Source organism: Columba livia, chromosome 5 (genome assembly GCF_036013475.1).
Source record: "Columba livia isolate bColLiv1 breed racing homer chromosome 5, bColLiv1.pat.W.v2, whole genome shotgun sequence".
Classification (NCBI taxonomy): Eukaryota; Metazoa; Chordata; class Aves; order Columbiformes; family Columbidae; genus Columba; species Columba livia.
Window position 1 is genome coordinate 59,539,987 of NC_088606.1, and position 25,235 is coordinate 59,565,221.

General features: G+C 39.8%; 1 protein-coding gene across 9 annotated transcripts in view; it reads left to right on the forward strand.

Moving 5' to 3' along the window:
* BMAL1 (basic helix-loop-helix ARNT like 1) overlaps positions 1-25,235 on the forward strand; it is a 55,450-nt gene that overhangs the window by 24,064 nt on the left and 6,151 nt on the right. For 4 of the 9 annotated variants that reach the window (XM_065066299.1, XM_065066297.1, XM_065066298.1 and 1 more), the window contains 13 exons: positions 4,770-4,894; positions 5,606-5,753; positions 9,806-9,844; positions 10,617-10,658; positions 11,615-11,772; positions 13,198-13,277; positions 14,277-14,369; positions 15,348-15,465; positions 17,859-18,008; positions 19,356-19,602; positions 23,330-23,436; positions 23,779-23,929; positions 24,587-24,675. In XM_065066299.1, coding sequence (XP_064922371.1) covers positions 5,614-5,753; positions 9,806-9,844; positions 10,617-10,658; positions 11,615-11,772; positions 13,198-13,277; positions 14,277-14,369; positions 15,348-15,465; positions 17,859-18,008; positions 19,356-19,602; positions 23,330-23,436; positions 23,779-23,929; positions 24,587-24,675 — 1,414 coding nt within the window. In that variant the 5' untranslated portion in view covers positions 4,770-4,894; positions 5,606-5,613. Of the gene's footprint in view, positions 1-4,769; positions 4,895-5,605; positions 5,754-8,784; positions 8,806-9,805; positions 9,845-10,616; positions 10,659-11,614; positions 11,773-13,197; positions 13,278-14,276; positions 14,370-15,347; positions 15,466-17,858; positions 18,009-19,355; positions 19,603-23,329; positions 23,437-23,778; positions 23,930-24,586; positions 24,676-25,235 lie in introns of all 9 variants that reach the window. The other 5 variants (XM_065066295.1, XM_065066293.1, XM_065066294.1 and 2 more) reach the window with 3 other exon arrangements.

Below are 25,235 nucleotides of genomic sequence, written 5' to 3' on the forward strand. Positions count from 1 at the left end.
AGAAAAGGGTCGATGAGAACCTTATGGAGTTCAACAAAGGGAAATGCCAAGTTCTGCACCTGGAGAGGAAAATCCCATGCCCCAGTACAGACTAGGGGCTGACCGGTGGGAAACAGCTTGGCCGTCCATGAGCCAGCAACGGCGTCCTTGCAGCAAAGAAAGCAACAGCCTCCCGGGTTGCCCTGGGAATGGTGTTGCCAGCAGGCCCAGGGAAGTGATCTTTCCTCTTTACTGAGCACTGGTGAGACACTTCTGCATTCCTGGGTCCAGTTCTGAGCCCCTCAGTGCAAGAGAAAGTTATTTTAGTTACCATTTATTCTTCGTTTTGGAGCAACAGGGAAGTCTCTTGTTAAAATAGCTGGAGGTAAAAGTTGTAAGTGCTTCCCCTTTTAAGCAAGGAGAGATGGGATTTAATGCCTCTCTTGAACTGGAAGTCTAAGTGTTTTATGAAGAAGACAAAATTCAGAATGTTGTCCTGTGGCTCTGTTACCACTGTGACAGTCTGGGAAACTCCAGTGAAGTGATGCCAGATGTGACTCATCCTGTCTTTTCTCAGAGACACTAGTGCTGAGCAGTCTTGTTTTCAGGAGGGGAGTGCATGTGGACAGTATATCGATCCATTGAGAAACTGCCTTTACATTAACTTCCTAGAGCTGAAAGATGTTCTTTGTGCCTGTGGAGTTTTTCTTCTGTTTATTGGAGACCTTTTTCCCCGAAGTCAAGATGATTCATCTTGTAGCTTTGTGACTGGTTTAAATTCATAGGATGCTTCCCTCCAGCCTGCTGCTTTTTCCTTGGGAAAGATGGGGAGCAGCTATTTGAACAGCAAGCCGCCTGAGCAGCCGGCTGTGCCGCTGCCTTTTGCGAGGCGGGGATGCCTGTGCTGAGGGTCTGAGTTCCAGAATTCAGACGTGGATTGCAGGCTGCTGGGGCTGGCGATCACGCCGGTGAGTCAGTGGTAAAAGGATGAGCTCGACATGGAAACCCTGTAAAATCACTTCTTTGCTCCAGAGGGTTATGGTGAGATGCATCTGCATGTGAGAGGAAGCCATGGGGCTTTTTATCTTCTGGGAGCACAGGCTGTTCTTGCAAATAGTATTAGGAAGTTCTGGGCACACAAATGTGTCATTAAAACACAACAGTATCAATATATTGGGCAAATATGAAGTATTGTGACAGCTGCTCCTTAAAGATTGAAGGAAGAGGAAAATACCACTGGTTTAGTTCAAATATGTTCCTTTGATTCCTACTGAGTATTTAATAATAAAGGTTCTGATGTAGAAACTGCTTGTAACTGCCAATGTGCACCTTGAAACGCCCCCAGGGCCACTTGCTGTCCTTGTGCTGCCGAGCAGGGCTCTCCTGCCATCAGGGAGTGCGTGCGCATCTGGAGCATCCATCCATCTCCACGCCTCTTGAAGACATACAGAGAGTGAAGATGAATAATCCTCTTCTGTTTCTTCCTAGTTCATACTGTGACAGTTAACTTCTGAGACGGAGTACTGCTGTGAAGGGAAGGAGATAATTTCCTTTCTGGAGCTGTTTTTGGTTCAGTCATTACGCATAGGGACAATGAGTATCTTTTCAATTACTTCTTAAGGAAACCACACCACAGTGTTCCTGTCATTGCGAAATTTGAGATATGATTCATAAAGTTATGAATTGCGTTTCTTTTAGAATAAATACATATGTATGTTGGAGACAGTTGACTCTTGCCTAGGGGTAGCTGAAACTGGTGGTGCTTGTATAAAAAGGTCTTGACTCCCAGATGGGTGCTTGGCAGATGTAGTTGACCTACTTTAGCTCTGACCTTGATTTGCTCAGAGGTGTTTATGTACTCGTGATCAGCTTTGCTGCATGATTAAACTAGTCACGTGTCATCTATTTTTTTTAAGGGATGAACAGTAAGATTTGTTTTTACTGTCTCATTAGCCTTGTTAGAAGGGATTGGAGAAAGACTGAATGCAAGGGAGGGGAATCCTCAAGGAAGTAGTCCCAAAGGGGCCCTGGAGAGAGACTGTCATGCGATACAGTGACAAAATATCATTTGATTCTCAGCCACAGGAGAATTTAATCAGGAAGTGAACTACATGGCATTTTTTCAAGTAGGTCCTTGGAGTCCTTTGGCAACAGGCTGGGCGGCGCAAATGGAAGATTTGAACTTTGTTTGTTTATATATGGGTGACTTTTGTGCTCCTTCTCGTAGAGGATTTTTTTAGCCATTGAACAATTAGCAGCTGGAGTCTGAAAAGATACTAAAATAGTCATTTTTTTCAGAATTTTAAGGAAGGCTTGCAACAAAACATTTCTCTGAACTGTTCACTATTTGTTACAATGGGGCATGCTGACTTTTGCTCTGATCATTGAGTTGACATTTTCTTAACTTTAAACCTCATTTCAAGAGACATGTATGATTCTTAACTCCTCTAATGCTAAAATATAGGACTGTGGTTGTTGGAGCTGGGGTGGGCATTTGGGACATGGTAGAGAAAGGGCTGACTTGAAAAGAAATTGAGAATTCTGTTTTATATAACTTTGTTCTGCTTAAATGATCAAGAGACTTAAACTTATCCAAGTTGAATGGATACTTGATTTCAAGAATTTTTCTATAAAACTGCATGGGAGCTTTTGTTTTGAGATGAACAAGAAAGCTTTTTATTATTATTATTTACATTAGAGCACACCAGTAACTTGTGCAGTATTCTGATTCTTAAGCTAAAATGCTGACTGTTGCAGGTTTCTTAAAGGAAAAGGACTGTGTTGAACTTACAAATACTTCTTTTTTTCCCTCAATTTTTCTTTTTTAATTCCAGCTCATCCCAGCTTTCTGTCTGAGGTCATTGTAAGTGGTCCTTGAAATTATATTAAGCAGTAAAATATGAGTTCAACAAGTACACTCACATATAGAGCAGTTCAGGAGTTTTTGAAAGTTATTTGTGAGTGATTGGGCCAGAAAATTGAGAAACTACTTGTTTCTAATACATACATTATATAGTGCTTTGGCTTTATATTAGGTGCCAAGACTGAATCACGGATGCACAGTAAGTGGACACAGTAAAAAAGTGGCATCATAGGTAGCGGCATGTGACAGTACTTTTAACACTGGATTCATAGGGCTTAGCCGCAGGGCACACTAAGTTTAGCTGTAACTAACTCCTGCACATCAGCTGAGGTTGAAGACAGTGGTTTTGCACCTGAACCAAGCACAGAGGAATGGTCAGTGACTGCGGTTTAACTGGTGGCTTGTAAATGAAGCTGTAGTAATCTCATAAACCACAGTAACATAATTAAGTTTGTAGTTGTTGGACAACTTTGAGTAAGAGACACAAAGCGGACGACTAGGAGAAGGCTGATCAGGAAGAAAGTAAGACCTGATCTACAAGTAACTGTATTAGTGTGAATGGAAGCCTTGCAAAATGAACTGCAGCTATGGATTCAATAGCAATTAGAACTGGACTTAAATTTGTACTGATTTAGCTTTTCTCAGTGACCTTCTGGTGTCAGCTGGCCTCTTCACTTGCCTGTACCAGTATGTCCACACATTCGCAAATACCGGATTCCTTTTTCATTTCTGAGAAAGGACCACGGAGAAGTTGTCAGGTGAGATGGATGATGAGCCCTCAGCAGCAGTTTGGAAGCTCTGCTTCTAGAACAATGATCCTCTGGTGACAGGTCGGTGGTATTAAGGCAAGAACTTGCTTGACCTTAAGTTTAAGAGCTGTCATCCTGGCTATTATTACCGTAACAGGAGCAGCGATTTAAATGATTTAAACTTTTGAAATAAATTCTGAATTTGCCATTCTTGCAGAGCTGAAGATAATTATTCTGTTGACTTTGGATTTTGTGAGGTTTCTGTTGGCTTATAACTCTTAATATGTCTATGTACATGGTTCAGTAGAATTGGTTATAATGTGGTTGTGTTGACAGAATAGTGGTGGTTTGACTTGCAAACTTCTGAGAGTGTCATGGGAACTTGCTGATGTGTGTAATTGGGAAGTTCTGCTGTTGTTGCAGCTTGGAGAGTCAGTCACAATGTTCACAGATGCATTTACCAGAAAACAGTGTATCCAAAAGACTCTGAAAGTTTTTTGCAATAGACAGACCTGGAACAGTTTTTAAGTCTTGCATAGTAAGTTTTGCTGAAAAACTTGTTTTGTGACAGGACTCTGGAAGGGAGGGACATCCACCTGCAGACCAGCCACTAACTTTACACTGTAGTTGGGACACACAGTTGAGGATTTGAGTTATAATATGGGGTGTGGATTTTATTTAAAACTTGAAGCCTGCGGAATAGAATTATGTTTGGCATCCTTTCCTTTGAAAGGCCAGCTGGGTGTTAAAAGGGAAAATAAAATGGTAAGCCAAGCCCAAACTGTCTCAGCGCTATGGCCACCTTAAAAGTGAGGCGGGATAAGGAGTGAAGGGCTAAGTCTGTGTTTTGCACTGTGACAGCAGTTTGACTCATTCTAGTAGCATCTTGACAACAAATGTGTTCAGATCTCATCATTGTGAGCAGAGCAGTTTTATGCAAAAACCAAAGAATGACAGGCAGGGCCAAAGGGAAGTGATGCTGAAGAGATTCCTTCTGTTCCAAAGCTTGGTCCATTGAAGGTGCACATACCAACATAGGACCCTTTTGATGACGGAAAATTAAAATGTGATACTTGAGTAGAAAACATCTATTTGCTGTTGTAAATGTCTAAAGTAATTGTTCTAAACAAATTTATTTTGAAGGTATTTTTAAAGCTCGCTGATCTTGTCCCATTCAGGTTTTTGAAAGTACTCGACTAACAGAATATGAGGCATGGAAGAGTTTTAAGGTGATCCAACTGCTTCAGGCTGAGCATCATCATCTTTCCCCAGGTGGATCTAGGCTTCCAAGAAAGGCTTTCAGGTAAAAACTGCTCTGTTTCTCAGTTGGTGCCATTTAATAATAAACTCTTCACAGGGTTTCTTCCAACAATATAACTATTTGCAATCCAAAGGATTAAAATTTGTATGTTTTGGATGAAAAAGCTAATTGGATTTGTTTGTACATTTAACTAGTCTTCTTAGACCATCATTGGGTTATTAGAATTTTATTTGTGGGATGTACTATGGAGGAGATGTTTATTTAACCTGTGTTTCTATGGAAATCTTCTGAATTCGGTTCCATGCAATGCAGTGGAATGAGAACCCTTAAAGCTTATGAACTTTGATAAAATGATCTTCAAATGGGGAGACACAATAAAACCGGTGTTCCCACTCAGGGGACAGACAAAACTTATCCAAGCAATTGGCTCGACAGTTACCATAAGAGTAAATGTCATTTGGTTAAAGATCACACTAACAATTCTTTAAAAACAATTGCGTTAAGGAATGTATTTTGAGAATGGTCATGGTTTGTATGAAATATTCAGTACACCTGTATCTGGAAAAGGAAAAAAATTGCCTATTATCTGTTTTATACTAAAAGAAAATAATAGAATTTTGAGTTTTTAAGAGTACTAAGATTTGGGATTTTTTTTGGCTAAAAATTTTTAAGTTTCTGCTTCTGTTGCTTCTATTAACGCAGTGGGGGTTTGATGATGTTGGGATTTTTTTGTTTTGTTTTCATCAAAATTAGACAATCCAATGGCAGACCAAAGGATGGACATATCTTCTACAATTAGTGACTTTATGTCACCAGACCCAGCTGACCTGATCTCCAGTTCCCTGAGCACTTCAGGAATGGATTGTAATAGGAAAAGAAAGGGAAGCTCTACTGATTATCAGTAAGTTGGATTTCTCTTGGTTTAACATTGCTAAATAGATGTTGTAGCACAACAATACAGTGGGGGAGATGACAGAAATATTTTTAGTGTTTTTTTAAGCAGCCTTTTCTTGACAACCTGTTGTAAACATTTTAATAAAGAAAAAAGCTACTGTGCACTAAGAGCAAAGTTCATTATTCAATAGCAAAAGAAAAGCATTCATCTTGCTGCAGCTTGAATTGAGAGCTATCAAATGGGGTAGGGCTGACCAACGAAACTTTTGGCTGATGAGGGGGAAAAAATGAACACTGATGAAATGTGCAGTGTGAAGGTTGATTATATTGGCCATTTACATAGGAAACAGAATGTCTGGCTGGGGGAGGGAAGATAATAAATTTATTAAAAAGCAGAAGCAAAACTGGGAATAGTTCCTTTTCTTCACCTATTTTTTGCCATTTTAGTCACTTCCTATCAGTGTGCTGCCAACCTTTGCCTCATGAAGCTTTTTTGGTCTCCCAGTTGAGTATGAATCTGAGTAGTCTCTGGTTTGCAGCAGTAGACCTGCCTTTCATTTAATTAACTAATTCAGTCTTATGTTGGTTCTTGACTGTTGGCTATTGTTCCTGACAAAAGAAAAACTTGGTTTCTTCTGAGTAAGTGGTAGAATGTGATTTCGTTTCAAGAAAACTGCTTCTCTTCAAGGGGAGCTTGCTAGGAACAGTGCTCAGAAGCACTATCCAAGTCATAGATTCTGTCTTGCATTTGAAACAGAAAGAAGTCACACCAACTCTGCTTTAGAGTAGTGAGGACTGTAGTACCCAATTTTCCAAATGTGTGATGTGTTCTGCATTAGGTACACCAAGACCAACCCACTTACTCCAAGTCTCTATGCAAACCCCATATGTATTGTAACTTTACAGAGTCTAGCTGCGGGGTAACTTATGAATGGATTGCATCCATTATTAATACAATGACGTAGCCCATTTTTATGTAACTTAGCACAAATTTTATCATTGTAGGCCTTTGGATCGTTGGCAGTTCTTTTTACAGGCAGGGGTAGAATTTTTCATCCATGCTGAGCATGACAATTAAGAATTAGGTTTCCTGTGCATAGGACTTCTTTTTAGGAGAACTTAGGCGCAAAACTTTACATACTGTTTAAAGACCACAAATCTACTGCATCCATACTCTCTCTATTATGCGTTCAGTCTTCCTGAAAAGTATGTGACTCCTTCTAGTTGAACTGACTATTACAAAAGTCAGTGAACAGCCTCAATCTTACCAACTTCCTCTTCTCTAGAAAGGATTTCTCCATCTTTATTCTTCTGGGTAGGAAGCATTGCTCAAGTCCTCTTTTCCAAAAGACAGCTTGCTCTTGTAAGTTGTAATTCTGCCCTTCAGGCTGTGTGTGCGTTTTATTAAATATGTGAAAACACGATTGCCTTGAATCCTAAGTAAAACAAGTTTACAACGGCTGTCATCATACCACAGTTCATGTTGTATTGCAAAGGAAATAGTGACTAGTAAATATTCATATTTTAAAATAGAACTTAAAGTAGACTTCCTTGATTCCTCCTTCTATATGCAGGAAATGTTCAGAAATGCTACTGTTCAGCTTTTGCTGCCTCTTAACAGTTTATTTTTTCCATAAATTCCCTGGGTGTCCAGTTTTATGCTTCATTCGCCAGTGAACTCAGGGAGTAAGAAAGGAAGAACCTGACTGGTTTAGGGTGGTTCTTTGTTCACCTCTCCAGTACAGGCGAGGGTATCCATCAGCTGTGCTTTCAGCTCTCCACAGCAGCTTCTTCTCAATTCTTTTTCCTGCCACTCCTCCAGGAAAATTCCTGTCCAACCTGTTGCTGTCACTTGAGCAAGGTTTGTCTGTTCTCCACTGTGGTCTGTTTTAGCCAAATGCTTCAATTCAAGACTTCATGCACAGGTCGAGAAAGAGTTTATTTCTTGCGAGTATTGTTTTCAGTTGAAATACTGCATGCTAAGAAAACAAACTGCCCTGAAGCATTTGTAACTAATTTTGTACCTCTTTTGAGATTTTGCCTTCTGGGTTTTTCTGAGGATAAAACGAATTCTGTGACAACAAGCATCCTGTAGCTGAAGGATGCCATCATAACTGGCAAAGTGGTGCCTCGTTCCTAAGTCCTGCTCTAGAGCTGCCCACTGTTTCTTTGGGAGCATCACAAGTGCTTTGAGCCATTGACTAAGACAGTAACTCAAATGTGCAGATTCAGAGACAAAGAGAACATTTAGCATTGTTCCAGCTTCTTTTAACGGCTAATTTTAAGAGAATTTATTTGAAAGTGCCATGAATAATATATGGAAGACTACCATGCTTATTTTTAAGAAGGCTGATGTTCAATGTGGAACAGGAATAACTAGTAGGTTAATGGATAATATTACAAGGTTTTCCTCATGCTTTTATAAAACATAGACTCTTACCATGTTACAGCTCAGTGGTATTTCAGATCACTTTACAGTCCTGATGTGATGCCAGCAGTCAGCTTGCATGGAGAATTTCTGTTTAATTTCCTTATGTTATGATAAAGTATACATAAATTTCAGAATTAGGGCTTTAGTACTGACTAGAAGATGATGCTCATCTGTCCTCCCGGGCAGAATCCAAAACTGAGAAACTTGGGATGCTTTTTTAAAAATTATTATTTCTGGCCTTAACATGCTCTGAAATCCCATTTATCTAACCACAAGGGCAACACGCATAAAGCACAGATCTTTCATTTCTGAAGATGAAACAATATCTCAGTGGTTTGCATAACGTAGTTTAGGTTAGCTGTTTTACTAGTTTTTTCACATTAAGTGTAATGAATTATTCTCTTTTCTTAAAAAGCAGAATTATTCTTTCAGAAAGTAGATTAATTTCAACAAGCTTGTCTCAGAATATATTCACTGCTATTGTCTTGTTTTCACTGTGCTTTTCATTTCGAATAGAGTATAAATTAGCTTGAGAATTTCAACAGAAAATGTAAGACTCTATTCTTATTTCCTATGTATCGTGTACTTTATTTCTCTTTCTTTTCAGACTTGATGGCTTTCCTTTTGAGTAAGTATAAATATTTTTAATAATCGGTTTCACTTTAAAAAGGTGCTCTGTGTTTTTCCTTGCCTTTCCTCCCACTTTACTTAAATTTCAACCAGAATAAGCAAGGCTTAAGAGTGTCCATTTAAGCACAGTCGTACAGATTTATATATACCAAAATGTTCTCTTCCTTGTTCTTTTGTCTAAGAGTGCTGTAGTCTTAGGCATTCACCTTGTTTTTTGTAATGGATATGGCTATGAAAACTTAAGCTTTGTTCTCCTACTTCTTTCTGTACATCTGGTCACAACATTACAATGTAATTAGGGGGACCCTCTTGGTTTTAGTCCTCATGCCTCCTTCCTTAATGTTTTTTTTTTCATGTTGAGACAAAAGTAAGCCATGTATCTACACTGAAAGCTGGACTCATTTAAAACATGCCAGGTTGGCTTCATACGGTCTCCCATACTCTCTGTGCATTTGGCAGTTCCCAGTGTTTCCTTGGTGTAGATTATTATTATTATACCATCTCCTATCCCAGCATCAGGTACCGTAGGGCAAGCCCACGTGTACAACACCAGACATCTGCACAAAGTGATGGAGGGCAATTTATGAGCTTTACGCTAGGCTGCCTCTGGTCAAACTTTTAACTATAGTAAATGCAAGTCGGTAGTCCTATTTCTGATGAAGGCAGGAAAAATATCGGCTTTGGTATGTCCTTTTTTTCCCTCTAGTTAACTGAAGCACATTTTTATAACAGATGATATCTTTGAACTGCCGCATGTTTTACTGTCAAACACATCAAACTGTGCCATTTTGTTAGCTCTGGAGGAGACACAACTCATCTAAGAAAATGTTTTAGTATTACAAAAATCACACAACTCCTTTAGGTTCTCATTTTTATATTCTTATTTTTGTATTTATGATTTAAAGATGACAAGAATGTTTTATTCTATGATAGTTTGATAACAGGTTTCCTGATCCCGTTTGATTTTTGTAATCTATTGCTTTATTCTGTTTCTGCAGGGAAGGTATGGATACAGATAAAGATGACCAACATGGAAGGTACTGTTCATAGAGTCACCAAAATGTTACGATAGCTCCACAGTACTGATGTAGGACCCTGTGTGTAGATACCTGGTTTCAGTGTCACTGTGGTCAGGTGTCCCACATTATTTCTTTGCCGGGACAAAGGCTTAAGATTGTTGAACAAAATAAAACAGACAAAGAAACCCAACACATGAAGCCACAATATTAAAAATAATGATATTTTCTGAAGAAAGGTTGAATAAATATTAAAATTTTTAAAAATTGATTTTAATTAGGATCAGTTGGTATGTAAGATGTATTAAAAGAATTGGTGAAGGGACTTGAACATAAGACCTATGAGGAGAGGCTGAGGGAGCTGGGGTTGTTTAGTCTAGAGAAGAGGAGGCTTTGAGGTGACCTCATCGCTCTCTATAACTACCTGAAGGGAAGTTATAGCCAGGTGGGGATTGGTCTCTTCTCCCAGGCAGTCAGCAATAGGACAAGGGGGCATGGGCTTAAACTCTACCAGGGGAAATTTAGGCTGGATATTAGAAAGAAATTCTTTCCAGAGAGAGTGGTCAGGCATTGGAATGGCTGCCCAGGGAGGTGCTGGACTCGCCGTCCCTAGAGGTTTTTAAACTGAGATTGGACATGGCACTTAGTGCCATGATCTAGTAAACGGACTAGAGTTGGACCAAGGGTTGGACTCGATGATCTCTGAGGTCTTTTCCAACCCAGTCGATTCTGTGATTCTGTGGTTCTGTTTTACTGTTTTCAACTGTAACTTTGTGGTATCATTTCTCAACAGATTGGAGTATACAGACCAACAAGGCAGAATAAAAAATGCAAGGTAGTACTCTAAACAAGTATATTGAAAAGAATTCTCTCTTGCCTTTTGCCATATATGAAATATTTGCATGTGTTTCTTATTTTCTACTTTTGGCCTTCTCTTATTTTTCCATATCTTTGCACTGTTAACATTTTTCATGTATAAACTGCATATAGTTTTGTGAAAATTCTAATTTGGTAGGTAACTTGCTTTTAGTCGCTTCTGTTAATATTAACACTGAAATTGTCTATGTGTTTCTGGTAATGTTACATTCTTAATCTTATTTCTTTCAAACAACGGTGGGTTGTAAAAATGTTAACAGTGACTCTTCAATATGGCACAATATAAAACAAAAATTAAATTATTTAGAGGTTATGATCATTTTTCTTGATTAGGAAGAGTTTAGTTCAGCGGTATCTCAAATACTTTGGAAACTGGAAGGCTATAGGATGAGTAGAAGACTTATATTGCCACAGCAAAAGGTAGTTTTAACTATTTAGCACATTCATATAGCATACTAATTACAAATTCTTTATTGAATGCTTTATTCCATATTTATCTACCCTGGCATTTGCTTATCTGTGACCTTCATGATTCCAGTTATGTTGCAGTATACATGGTAAGAACAAAAGTGTTGTACGGCAGCCGAAATCTCTAGATAATTGTTTTGTTTAGTGCATTGTGTCAGAACTGAGGATTCAGTGCACTGTATGGCAAACATTAGATGTGTATTCTTGTAAATTGGAGCCCTGCACTGCAGCCTTGCCTGTTGCTTCTAACAGTTACCTAAATAATGATCATAAAATGTTTGAAGAATTCCGGATGTGTGTGTCCTTTTCACGAGGATAAGAGGGTAACTTAATTATCAGGAGGAGGTTGTTTTTGTGGTTTTGTTATACTGCATTTGGAGATTTTTTAAAAAATATAGTTTATTTTCTCATGCTTTTCTGTTTTTCCTCCCCACCTTACTTGTTTAGGGAGGCTCACAGTCAGATTGAAAAGAGACGTAGAGATAAAATGAACAGTTTTATAGATGAACTGGCGTCTTTGGTACCAACGTGCAACGCGATGTCTCGGAAGCTGGATAAACTGACGGTGTTGAGAATGGCTGTGCAGCACATGAAAACCTTACGTGGTGAGTTGAGGGACAGGAAGGGCCTGGAGGACGTTGACAAAATTGGGTTTCCCCAAAGCCATACATTTTCTTGCCCTTTTACCAAGAAAGAGTAAGTTAATACATTTTGGGAGGATTTCTCCTCTTTTCTTAGCATTTGATGCTGCACATTCATTTACAGCTTACTGGTTCGTGGTCTAATATCCTGATCTGACTTGGAAATTTGTGGGCGATCCTCTGATTGATCAGCATCGCTGGATTCAACAAAAGCCAGGCAGCTGAGGCACCGGGTGGGACAAAGGGCTTAAGTGGCAGCTAGTGGCGGGGGGACACAAAGGGCTGAGCCCACAGCACAGAGTTGAGCCTCATGTAGCACTGAGCGGTGCTCTTGGGCTGGCAGCAAAACTGGCTGGACAGAGACGTTAGATTTTAGGTGTAGGTGATATTCCTACAGGAGGGTTTGTGCTCATACCGTTAGCTTGGTGTGAAAGAGTGAGGACTACTTTGAAAATTCAGCTTTAGGCTTTTCAACCAGTTTCTGTTATAAGCACCTGAAGGGAAACACGTGGGTTGGGAAGAGTTGGGGTTGTTACCAATTTCTGTATGTCCTACAGCTTCATATAAGAGTGAATCGGTGCTCGGGTGCAGTCTGTGGTGATGGGGAAAGCTTAAGCCTTCAGGAAATATGCCCCTGAGAAAAGACAGTGATGCAGATAATTTAAAGAAAGTCACTGGTCTGGTTTCTAGGAGACCTGGTTTCTTCCAATCATATTTATCCCAGCACTTCTCAAAGGTTTAACTTTTTCTGCCACTGCCATTTGATTAGGTTAGTGCTTCGCAGCACTTCAGTGGTTACTAATATGACTTTCTTTTGTCTTTATGAAGGGAATAGAATGAGAAGAATTACTCTTTAATAAATATCTGCCTCATTTGTTGCTGATTTGGGGCTTTTGGTGTTGTGAAATGATGTCATTGTAATGTTGGCTTTTGTCTTTGGCATGGAATAAGAGAAATGATTTTTAAGTTCCTAACTGGCAATCTGTTCATTATCCATGACCTTGTCATGTTCTACTGAGTTATAAAGAGAATAAATAGTTTGAAGTTTTTTATTCTTTAATCTCTTAATTTCTAATTCTGAGAATACACTGTAAATCAAGCACAGCACTTGGGTTAAAAATATGTAGAGGAGCACTTTTCTATCTCAGAAGGCATTTACTTTGTATTACTACATAATGCAGTACTTGTGTTTTAGCAAAGAAGATTAATCCTTTTTTTGAGTTAATACCAACAGAGCTCATGTTGCTAGTAGAACAAAACTCAAATGCAACTTCCATTTTAATGAACACCTGCAGTGAATAACAGTATAACAAGGAGCCAAAGGAGAATTGCTCATTTGAGTGTATTGTTAAGTTTGTGATATGGGGATTGTTTGTTTGTTTTCTTTAGGTGCTACAAACCCATATACAGAAGCAAACTATAAGCCTGCTTTTCTATCAGATGATGAATTAAAACATCTCATTCTCAGGGTACGTTTCAGCTTTTAATTAAGAGATATTAATGGCTGTGAAGGTAACTGTCTCAAAGCAAAACACCAGTGTTTTTCTGCCTCGTATATCAGCTTAAGAATGTTCTGGTAATGGAAGATCATGTAGAAATCTGCAAGACTACTGCATAAAGTCAATGGGTTTCAACGATAACTAGCATCTCTTGATTTAAGTGCATATGATTTAAGACGGAGATCTGAGGAAAATCTGACATTTTTGATGGTAACCGTCAGAATCTTTAGTTATTTCATGGAATGATTCTGAATGACATCAATTGTTTTCTTGCAGACTTTCTGCTCTGGGCTACCTCGACATGATTTTCAGTATGCCCCGATATAGCAAAAAGCTTTTTTGAGGTCACTGATGTAACATGATGTTTGGCCTCTTGCTGTACGCTGCTTTTATAGCACGGAAAGCATATATCACTTCTCAATAGTTAAGCTCCTCCAGTAGCTTGTGTAATTTGTAAAGCACCACAGTGTCCAGATGCAGCATATGCAGAGTTTAATTTCTGCAGTGTTGTGACTCTCAGGCTATAAAATTAGGGCCTAATCCTGCATGCTTGTATGTGACAGGAAAAGAGTAGTATTCAAATGGGAATTACTTGCCTACAGGCACAGAAGTAAATATCCAGGTTATGTTTGGATTCTAAAAGAGGAACCATGGAGTAAGTACATTTAAAAGAATATTTTAATTTGAAGGCATTATTAAACATAATCATAATATTATTGGACAAGACATGGATTCTTTCTTCCCATAGAAGTGATTTTAGATTCTGGGCATGATTCCCAGAGTGATGCCAAAAATGTTTGCAGATGCAAAAAAACCTTTATTGTAATTTCACATCTTGCCTGTTGACTCAGTCATTTCTAAATGTTAAGACAGCTCTCCTAGTATAGAAATTCTACTATATACAAAGTGTTTTCAAATATTATAATGATGCAATGAGGATGTGTAACTTTATTTTTTGCCGCTAATTAGGCAGCAGATGGATTTCTTTTTGTTGTGGGCTGTGACAGAGGGAAGATACTGTTTGTTTCAGAATCTGTCTTCAAGATCCTCAACTACAGTCAGGTATTCTTTTCCATTTTAAGTAATGTAAGGCCTTAAAAGATTTGAAAGCTTTTTTATGACTATGTGTTTATATGGAGGGGTATTTATATGAAATCTGTCTTGAAAGCTGAGGTTTGTTGAAAAAGAAAAAGGTGCTTTCCTGTGCCGTGTCATGTATTGCTTCTGGTTTCCATTCAGACTAAGGAGGTGAAAAGGAACTAACTTTTACTTCACTGATTGATGCATTCTGATTGGGGATTTACCCTCAGGCTCGTTAAAGCATTATCTAATTGGAAGTCTAAGCAAATATTAAAAAGTCAGTCAGATGTTCTTCCAAAGCTTCATGTGAATTTTTCGACTTAGTTTTCTTTCTGCCTGTTCGGGTTTTGCTAGCATACTCTACTAATGGAATCTTGGAGGCAATTATAGCGAAGCCAGGTTTTTATTATATGCTTAACATGAGGCTTAACTTGCCCCATATATTGTGTAAATAATATTCTTCATTCTTTCCGTCATCTGCCCTCCTTACCAAATTTAAAAACTGTATTACCCTCAGAAGTTTCCATCAGCCAGCCTTTAGTTAGATCTATACTAAATACCTACTCATCATGTAAATATTGAAAGGGATTATTTGCCATTGTGATTTTTCCTTCACGTCTGTAGTCTATGAAGTAGGACTGGAGAGACACCAGAATATTTGTTGGTGGTGAATTGAGCATGTTGTTTCTGCAAAACTCTTAGTGAAAATAGTGAAATAAATTACTATGTAATGTAGTCATAACTTCAAAATATACAGAGAAAACATTAAATCTTGGATCTCAGATGTTTGATGCTCCTTGGTTAGATGGCAGGGAGATGGAACTAGATGATCTTTTGAGGTCCCTTCCAATCCCTAACATTCTGTGATTCTGTAAAAGGATTGTTTATAATGGATGCTAAAACTGGGAAAATCTACTGAACAATTATTTTAATTTTTGACTAATTTTTCCATCTTTACAGAATGATTTGATTGGTCAAAGTTTATTCGATTACCTTCATCCTAAAGACATTGCCAAAGTGAAGGAGCAGCTCTCTTCTTCTGACACCGCGCCACGAGAAAGGCTTATAGATGCCAAAAGTAAGTATGACCACTGTTTGAAAAACCGTGTCATGAAGCCAGATTCAGTGCATCTGAATATGTGCCTAATGTCAAAAGGACATATGTGGGATGCTGTTTAGATTGTGTGTCGTGCCAAGGAAGTTTGAGCTTGAAAACAAATTAAAAAGTATGAACCAGCTTCCTGAATGTAGAAGTTAGTAGCTTTGGCTTGCACTGCAGCATAGATGCATTAGTTTAACTGGCTTCACCTGTGAGGTGTCCTCTCTTTTTCCATATGTTAAAGGTTTAATTTTTCCCATTAAAACATAGGAAACTTTTCTTCTAATCTGCCACTCTCAATGATCAGAAGACACTCAGTATTATTTTGATTATCCTTGGCTGTCAGTCAAGAGGTGTTGGTCTCTTCTCCCAAGTAGCAAATGATTGGACAAGAGGAAATGGCCTCAAATTGCAGCAGTGGGGGTTTAGATTGGATATCAGGAAAAAATTCTTCATGGAAAGGATTGTCGGGCATTGGAACAGGCTGCCCGGGGAAGTGGTGGAGTCACCATCCCTGGAGGGGTTTAAAAGGCGTTTAGATGAGGTTCTTAGGGACATGGTTTAGTACTAGAGCTAGGTTATGGTTGGACTCAGTGATCCTGAGGGTCTTTTCCAACTGAAATGATTCTAAGATAGAGGATTATTTTTATTTTTTTATTACTTACTGCCACTTCTGTTGATGGCCTAACCTTTCTCTTATAAGGTTTTTAACCTGGTCCTTAGAATCATTTCCTACTATGCCTCTTAGTTTGATTGCACTCTGGTATTTTAAAGTAGTTCTGTGTCTGTGCCACTTTTGAGGTGAGTGGGTGTTTAATTCACTCTCAGAAAAAGCATCTGCATTGCTTAAGTAGAAGGTGGCGTCTTACAACTGCAGATTTCCAGGTCATTACATCTTATGCTTGTCAGGAGCAGAAACCTGTAGGAGCTCATCCCAAAGAAGCCACCAGTTCAACTTCCCAACCTGAAGCTGAGAGATGAGCCTAAAGGCTCCAGCTGGACCAACTGATGCTTTTCTGGCTCCTGGTTTTGTCTGGTTCTCAAGCATGTAGACCCAGTGCTAGCTCCATTTTTTTTGGTATGCCTCTGACAAAGTTAGGGCAAAAATAAATACTATGAATTACAGTCTTCCCATCTGCTATGATAGACTGATGGCTAGAATTTCAAGAACTCATATTCTTAAAGAGTACTAGTATGTATGTATTTATTTTTATGTTGGCATGAGTGACTCAGGCACAGCTTGTACTCTCATTGCTGAATAGCAGTTTGGAGTGCGTGTGGTGCAGGACAGGCTGACCTCCTTGAGGTGACCTCACTCGATTCTACTTTTAAGGGAGGCACACTTCACACTGAAACATCCGCATTGTTGTTTTCCTCTTTATGTAAAAAGCCTACAGGGCCCTAGAACTTCTTGTACATGTTTATAGCTGTTTGTTTATACATATCCCTGTGCAGAAATGCTTGGATAGCAAGCTGTGGAAAAGCTGCTCTGTGATTTAAATCCTCCATCAGCTCTTGGAGCATGGTCGCCTGGTGTAGCTGATACCTGCACTCCTGATGCACGCCCGGCATTTTCCTGGAGCTCTGATTGTAGCGGTGCTCTGCTGTTGGCTCCCAGAGCTGACCTGTGTTTTGGTACCGTGTTTCTCTGGTTACTTTCCACAGAAAAGAATCTTAAGAATCTCCTGTAAGAACATGATAAAGGTCAGGACTTAGGGTCAGGGCATGTTCCTATGCACTTGCTTCTTTGAGGCTAGAGACTTCTTAGACATAACTGGAGGTCCTGGGGATTTGCAGTCCCTGTGTAGGTCACTGCTACCTTTATTCCTCCTTCTATCAGAACAACAGTGGTGTTTAGGAACACACCATTTGAGCTGGACCTGGCATGCCACAAGGCTGTGCATGCATAGGTGCTCTCTGGTAGGTGTGTGATAGGAAAGTCTTGCAGTCCAAAGGCCTATGGAGTGACTTTATGTAGGAAGTACTGCTCTGGTTATGGGTAAATACATTTTAATCTATTTTAATCAGCTGATTAGTGTTCAAAGAAATCACAACATTTATTGCAAAACTTGTGTCTTTTGCTTATCTTTGCATTTAGAACCCTGTGTTCTCAAGCTTGCGTCAATGTTGTCACGCTAGGAAGTGTAATCAGAAATTCTAATGTTGATACGGTCAGTTGAGTCCTGCACATATTCACTTACATGAAAATCTCCAAAACAGGACTTCTGCTTCTGAGGAAGGATATAAAAGGACTTCTGCGCAAGTCCCAGCAAAGTTGAAACATCGTACAGTTGGGCTGTAGGATGTAAGCATTTGTATGGTTAACTTTTTACCTGACAAGGCGGCTTCCTCACTTCCTCTGTTTGCTACAGCTGGACTCCCAGTTAAAACTGATATAACACCTGGGCCATCACGACTGTGTTCTGGAGCAAGACGGTCCTTCTTTTGTAGGATGAAGTGCAATAGACCTTCAGTGAAAGTAGAAGACAAGGATTTTCCTTCAACCTGTTCAAAGAAGAAAGGTAACAATTACACGTTTTATTACCGAATGTAATGGCTGTCAGGCTTATTTTTATACAATTGCTCATTTGCAGTGGTTATTTTTTTACATTTATTGAACACTGTCAATGTTTCTTATTAAGATATTGAACTATGTCTAAGTCTGTTACTTCCTCATGCTTCTTCCCCACACCCAGCCCAGTAGTAGCTGTTGGATGCTGTATTAGCAGATAAAACCAAATTCTCCTCCCTGCTTGCTTGATATTTTTGCAGGCAGGTTGTGCTGACCGTTCTGCTGTGGTTACTGAATCTCCTTCAGACACTGATCATATCACATTCAGGCTTGGCCTCCAAGCTGATGTCTCCAGCAAGGGGAAGCTGTTACCTATTCTATTTCTCAAGTGATATTTGCATATACAACTTAAAAAATGAGTTTATTCTGAGTTCATTTGTGCTTTTGGTGCATTTTGAGTACTGGAAGCATAGCATTTCTACACCAGATGTATTTGGCCATAACATTATCAAAGTTGGTAATATTTTTTTCCTCTGCAGGGTGTTATTCTAGACATGTTGGAATATATTTAGTGCAAATTTGAAAGTTTCCTCTTTGAGTACTTTGGATAATACATTTGGTATGAGTTAGCAGGAAGTGTCAACTAGAGAACAGAAGGCAATTTCAGTGTTTTGTCTCTGGATGTGACAGCTGCTCCAAGTCCTTTCTGCTGGGTTCAGGCTCAGCTTCAACCTTGGCTCATGCTTTAGTGCTCACCCCTGAGCAAAGCAGCTTGTGCAGTTAGGCCTGGGCCTTCTACTCTGCCTCTCCGTCAGTCTCCTTCCTTGTAGGGCCTGCTCAGTGCTGAGGAATACAAGCTCTCCTTTCAGATACTGACTGTACTGCACCCCACTGTCAATCTTCATCCTCACCCCTACACACAACTATCCCCCGTACAACCCAAACGGTGTCTGTTCTGCCAAACAAACTGTTCCTGGTTTTTGTAGGAGCCTCATGGCAAGTTGAAAAAGGCACCTTATTTATTAATATACTAATTTCTTCAAACCTTTAGATTATTTGCACCTTCTGCTGAAATAATAAATGTGATGCAATTTCTACTAATAGATTGTTGAAAGTGACCTTGGTCTGAACTATGTGGTGTTTCGCTATAAATAATGGTTTTGCAGGGATAAATTATTTATTGAGTTATCTCAGATTAGCCGCATTGAAGCAGGAGTGCTGAAAAAATCCCTTAGTGAACAGTATCCCAATTTTGCTGGATAAGAGAGGAGATGCATTATTAGCGGAACTGAGGTGAAGTTCACCCAATATCCATGACCTAATTGTTTTTGTTGGGTTTTGATTTTCTTTTTTACAGCAGACCGCAAAAGCTTTTGCACTATTCATAGTACAGGATATTTAAAAAGCTGGCCGCCAACGAAAATGGGACTAGATGAAGATAACGAACCGGATAACGAGGGCTGCAATTTAAGCTGTCTTGTTGCAATTGGACGGCTGCATCCTCATGTGGTACCACAGCCAGTCAACGGGGAGATCAGGGTGAAGCCTACGGAATATGTTTCTCGACATGCAATAGATGGGAAATTTGTTTTTGTAGATCAGAGGTAAGAGTATTTGTAATAACTTCTGTCATAAGTCACTGTCCAACAGTGCTTTACTGACAGCTTTGCTTAAAGCAGTGTAAGTACTATTGAAAAAAGAAATTACTGTTCTTTTCAGTGTTTCGTTAAATCCTGGCTGCAAGTTATTTTGGTTTTTGAGACCCAGCTCAAAGCTATTACTTGTATTTATTCGGTATTACTGACTAAATTTAAAACAAACAAACAAACAAACAAAACCCCTCCAAAAATATGGCTTACTAAACAGAAAAATCCAGGGGTCCTTTCTGCCCATTTGTTATGGGAATGTAAATATGTTATCCTCAGAAGAATGTGGTGTCCTATTTTTGAAACTGGACCTTTAATTACTACCTCTTCGTTGTCTGAAAGCTTCTGCAAACACTGTATAGTTATTGCACAAGCTGCATTAGGTTATTGCACAAGCTACATTAGGTTTTGATAGTATATGCATTTATTTAACTATATACTTGGACACATTCTGCTGAACGAATACTTCTGTCTGTGATCTTTTATACTTACATGAAAGAAAGTTTTCCATAAGCTTTGCTTGTTGGAAGAGGCTTCAGAACTGTGTGGGATCTTCTTTCAAACATCAATTTCATTTATTATCTAAAAGACTAGTTCTTATCATTTTCAACAGAAATTGGTTGACTTCTCTTAAGTAGCAAAGAGATGTATTTTGTGTGTGTTGTTTGGCTGGCTGGAGTCGTTGGGTTTATTGGTTTGGGGGATTTGGGGTTTGGTGTGGGGTGGTTGTGGGTTTGGTTTTGGTTTGTGGGTTTTGTTGTTGGGTTTTGGATTTTTTGGTGGTGTTTTTTTTGTTTTGTTGGGTTGTTTGGTTTTTTGTTTTGAATTTGATAGAAAGCTTTTTGAAATAGCTCTTCAGCACAAAGGCTCACGGCTGGTGGTGACTCTGGGAGCCGGGAGAGTGTGTGTATCCTTGCTCAGACATCGTGTCATTCTGTCATGTCAAAGTATGGTCGTTTATGAACTTAGTTTTATTTTCCAAAGATCCAACTTATTCCCCTGATGGATAATCTTGAAGTATTTCTAAAATAGTAAGACTCAGAAAATACTGACCCGTTGGATTTAAACACACGTGCTCTTCGTTAATTGTTGTCCAGCTGTTGTTTACAGACCTTGGAATGTGTATATGACTTCAAAGGGCTCCTTGAAAGGGAATTTTTTAAAAGTAAACCTCATCTGTAGGCTTAAACTTGGCATCTCTGCCTGCACTGGAGAATATTTAGGCACCTGTAAAAGTTCAGAACTATGAGTTTATTTCTATATTGGGTTTTTTTTGTTCATATAGACTTGCACAGTTCCTTTGTCATTTGCCCAAGGGAATCCAGGGAAGAAACATCTCTTAAACTCTCTGTGACTCTAACGTTTTGTCCTTACGGATCCCGGATCCCTGGAGAAGAACTGCTATAGATTAGGTACTGACTCGCTGGGCTACCACAGTCAGAGAACTAGTTAACAGTTTGCTGTCAGAACAGCAAGTTCCAGTGAACCATCCCATCTCTTACTTCTTCAGCACTTTTAATGGCTCTGGATGGTGAATTTGACAGTAAAATCAAGTTTATTGTATATGCAGATGACATCATCTACAGTTTCAGAATTCAAAGCTGCCTTATTAAGTCGGAGAAGCAAACTAAGGAAAAAAGTAAATAAAGGATGAAATTGAAGAAGGACAAGAACAATTTCCTTCCTTGCTTAATAGAATATGGTCAGCTATTGAATTGAAGTCTTTTGCCATCTGCTGTAATTTGGTGCTGCTTCTCCTTTGCAAAAATCCTGGTGATCCTGTTGTGAAAGTAAATGTAAAAGGTTTGACAAGTTGCTCACTGATGCCCATATTGGTTGTTACCCATCTACGTCAGGTTTCCCACCACTGCCGTGCTGTTTAAAGGCTTGTTTAGTGAAGTCCTTGGGAAAACATTGGAGTGGGTTGACTTGGTTCCCAGCTCTTCCTTTTTAAAGGTAGATTCTACATTTTGCTGGTTCGTGGTTCTCCACAGGCTCTCAGAGATAATTCATCAGAACGGCCTTGGAGCTGTCAGCAGTTTGAGTGTCCCGGGATAAGGTTCACAAGACAAAAGCCAAAAAATTTCCCTCGTGTGAATACTCGTAACGTTGCCTTCTCCAAGGCTGAGGTCTGAGAGCTCCGTGCCAATGAGGACTTCAGGCATAAGCCACTTGAGTGGTGCTGAATGCTCTTAGTGTGTCTGGGGAAAATAAAAAAGTGCCCTGCATTTAAATACTGTGGGGCTTGTGTTTCGATGCCTTTCCTGCTGTTCTTATTCATAGGTGTTAATATGTACTAATTTCTACATTTTATAATACTTCATTTGGGCATTTTTTGGAATTGCAGAGAGGTAATCTACCTAGGTTTGTTCCTTATCCTATTTAATTTGCATTGAGATAGCTTGGAATTGTGACTCTCATACCAATTTCTTCAAGAACTGTAATTTTTCCTTCAGTAAATTTTCTTCTAAGAAATATACAAAACCAAAGCTCCCTGTAGTTCACTGGTTTTGTTCTTCTCCATTCTTCTAGTGAGGGTCTCAGAGTCTTACCCCGGAGTCATTCACCCACGTTACTCTCTATGCTGATGCTCCTGAGCACTTTCCCTATGGCTGCTGTACGTTGGATTCTGACCGTGTCTTCTGTACTAAATAATGTGCATTCCAGGGTCTTCCTGGATGGCTTGTCCTGCTTCCTTTCTTTCTCAACTGTTTCTTCCTTCATCAGGAACTCTTAGAATGATTTCCTAGGGTGGCTGTGTTCTGTGCTCCGCAATAGCAGTAACATGCTCTCCCTCCCCAGGTACCCTGTAACATCTGTTGTGTGCATCCTGATGTGAGGTGACAGCAATTCTTCCTTGTCCCCCTGCCCGGATCCATTATTTTTCATGTTGCCGTTCTGGGTGAGGTGACTTATCCTGATAAAGTTCTTCCAGCTTCTAAGTCATTAACTCAAGAAATAATTCTTGTCATCTTGTTTTAACCTACAGCTCTACAGAGTGTTTAGGATACCGGCCCCCTATAGCATCTCCCTTGTCAAGAACGGCCCTTCCACCTTGTGTTTGGCTGTTGTACGGGTCAGTGCCCTGTACCTGCAGCGTTGCTTTGCCTTTTCCTCTTGAACTTGGTTCCAGGCTTGGGTTACTGGTTTCTGGAGATCCCCTCCATCCCTGCCAACAGCTCCTTGGGCTCTCTGCCTGAGCGGTGGATCCAGAATCCCCGTCTTTCCCATGTTGTGGATCACAGGTGTATTTCATTTTTTAGTCTAAAGTTTTCTGATGAGGCACAAAAACGAGTTGACGTTGTGGCTGGTTGTGATGAAACAGACAGGTGTTTTACATGCTCTTGCTCCTGTCCAATTTAAACCAGAGACAGACAGTAGGTCTTTTAGTGCTTTATCAGGAAAATGCTGTTTGTTAACCTTTCCTTTTTTATGATTGTGGGGTGGGTGGGGTTTTTTTGGGTGTTTGCCACTCTTCAGGTGTTTGACTAGAGGAGCAAATGCTCCTGAAGCACTTGTGCTATAGTTTGGTCTCTGTGCAGCAGCAGCACCGTGGGTGCATAAAGGACCTTTCATGTCTGTTTTTCAATGGCAGAAAGCTTTGTATTACCTGATGGCTGCTATAAGGCAGCTTTATTCAGGTTTAAACTCTCAAAATTAAAATATACTTCCTCTCTTCCCCAAGGGCAACAGCCATTTTGGCATACTTACCCCAGGAGCTTCTAGGTACTTCGTGTTATGAATATTTTCATCAAGACGATATAGGACATCTTGCAGAATGTCATCGACAAGGTATGATTATTAATAATTCAATAAAGAAATTTTGTAAAAATGTTTGGAACAAATGTATATCAAGAAAAAAAACCCAAAACAACCTTGAAAATATTTGGATCTCTCTCTGCTTGCAAATCCTTTAGTCAAGAACATTGTGGTGCATATGCCAAACAACGTGATTATCATAGACTTCCATGGATTTTTAGTGAATATTTGAGGTTCAGGTTTGGTGAGGGGGGATGACTGCAGAAATAGCATTTTTCTTCAGGGGTGAAGGGAGGAATTAGCAGAGTTTTCCCTGATTAAGGGCTCTGCTTCTGTAGTCCTGGTGCCTGTTTGACACAAGCTTTCTGTGTTTAGTTTTGCAGACAAGAGAAAAAATTACAACCAACTGCTACAAGTTTAAAATAAAAGATGGCTCTTTTATTACATTGCGGAGTCGCTGGTTCAGTTTCATGAACCCTTGGACCAAAGAAGTAGAATACATTGTCTCAACAAATACAGTCGTTTCGTAAGTATTTTTCCCTTAGCAGAGGTGTGTAAATGCCGAGCGCGTTGCCTTGTTTTCAAATGAGATTTGACCTACCGCAGCGTTCAAGAAGAGACTGGACAACACCCTCAGATACATGGTGTGAACATGGGGTGTCCTGTGCAGGGACGGGAGTTGGACTCGATGGTCCTTGTGGGTCCCTTCCAACTCAAGACATTCTATGATTCTATATGACAATTGGTGTCTTCTCTGCATAACACCTGGAACTATATACTTGGGGAGAGGGGAATTTGTTTAATAATTGCAGTAGTTTCTTTAGGGAAACCTGAAGTTCCAGTCTTTGCATGAGATGCATTTCTTTGCTTTTGTAGGAACTTCCTCCCCTCCTTTTATTTTTGTCTGCGGGTTCTGTACAGGTGCAGTGACTTCACAGTAGAAGAGCTGCTGTAGAGGAACTCTTTTAGGAGAGCAGCTCTTTGCGTTCTGCATTGCACACCCCGAATTGTAACACGGTGGTTTGTTTCTGTTGTTTATCTGCCCTTGGTGTCAGTCAGAGTGCTGCTTGTGCAGGGGGTGACAGTGACTCACAGACCAGTTAAACCCATTCTGACACACCGGCACAGTGACGGTTTCACAGCGTTTTCTATCACTGATTGTTCTAATTCTTGAAATCCACAGCACCAACGTACTCGATAGTGGAGACGCAGCCTTTCCACAGCTCGCGGCTTCTCCACACAGCATGGACAGCGTGCTTCAGGCTGGAGAAGGTAACTCCTGGACCGAGAGGAAATTATTGGCCTTGGCAGCAGCTAGTCTTGCATGCACAAATTGGCTGCGCTCTTGCCTTGAGAATTTGTTAAAATCCTAAAGAAAAACAAGTTTTAGGGCAAAAAAGTGCTAACGCAGTTCTTGCCCTGTTGAACTTAAATAGCAACTTTGATATAAGCTGGTCAAAGAGAAGCGAAGGAGCAAGTTGAAAGAAGTCTAAACTGTGGAGGAGTGCTGTACAGGAGAAATGTTTGCCTTCATGCGTGGTGTTATTTGTACCTTGTCCAAGAGTGAATTCAGGTTCTGTGGTCAGTGCAGGTGACCGCTCAGAGGGTGGATGGATCATAAATAGAGTTTGGCCACTCGGCTTATTGCCCCTCACCTGCCCTTGATTTGACTTTTTGTCAAGACACAAAGGCTGACCCCTGGTAGTCGCCGTGGGGTTGCTATGAATGTTGCAGATCACTGAACCATCTTTTTTAATGGGCAGTGTGCAGCAGAATGTGGAGCAGAGCTTGATTTAATAATGAAGCTTTACTGGGAGGAAGCGAGGCAGAAA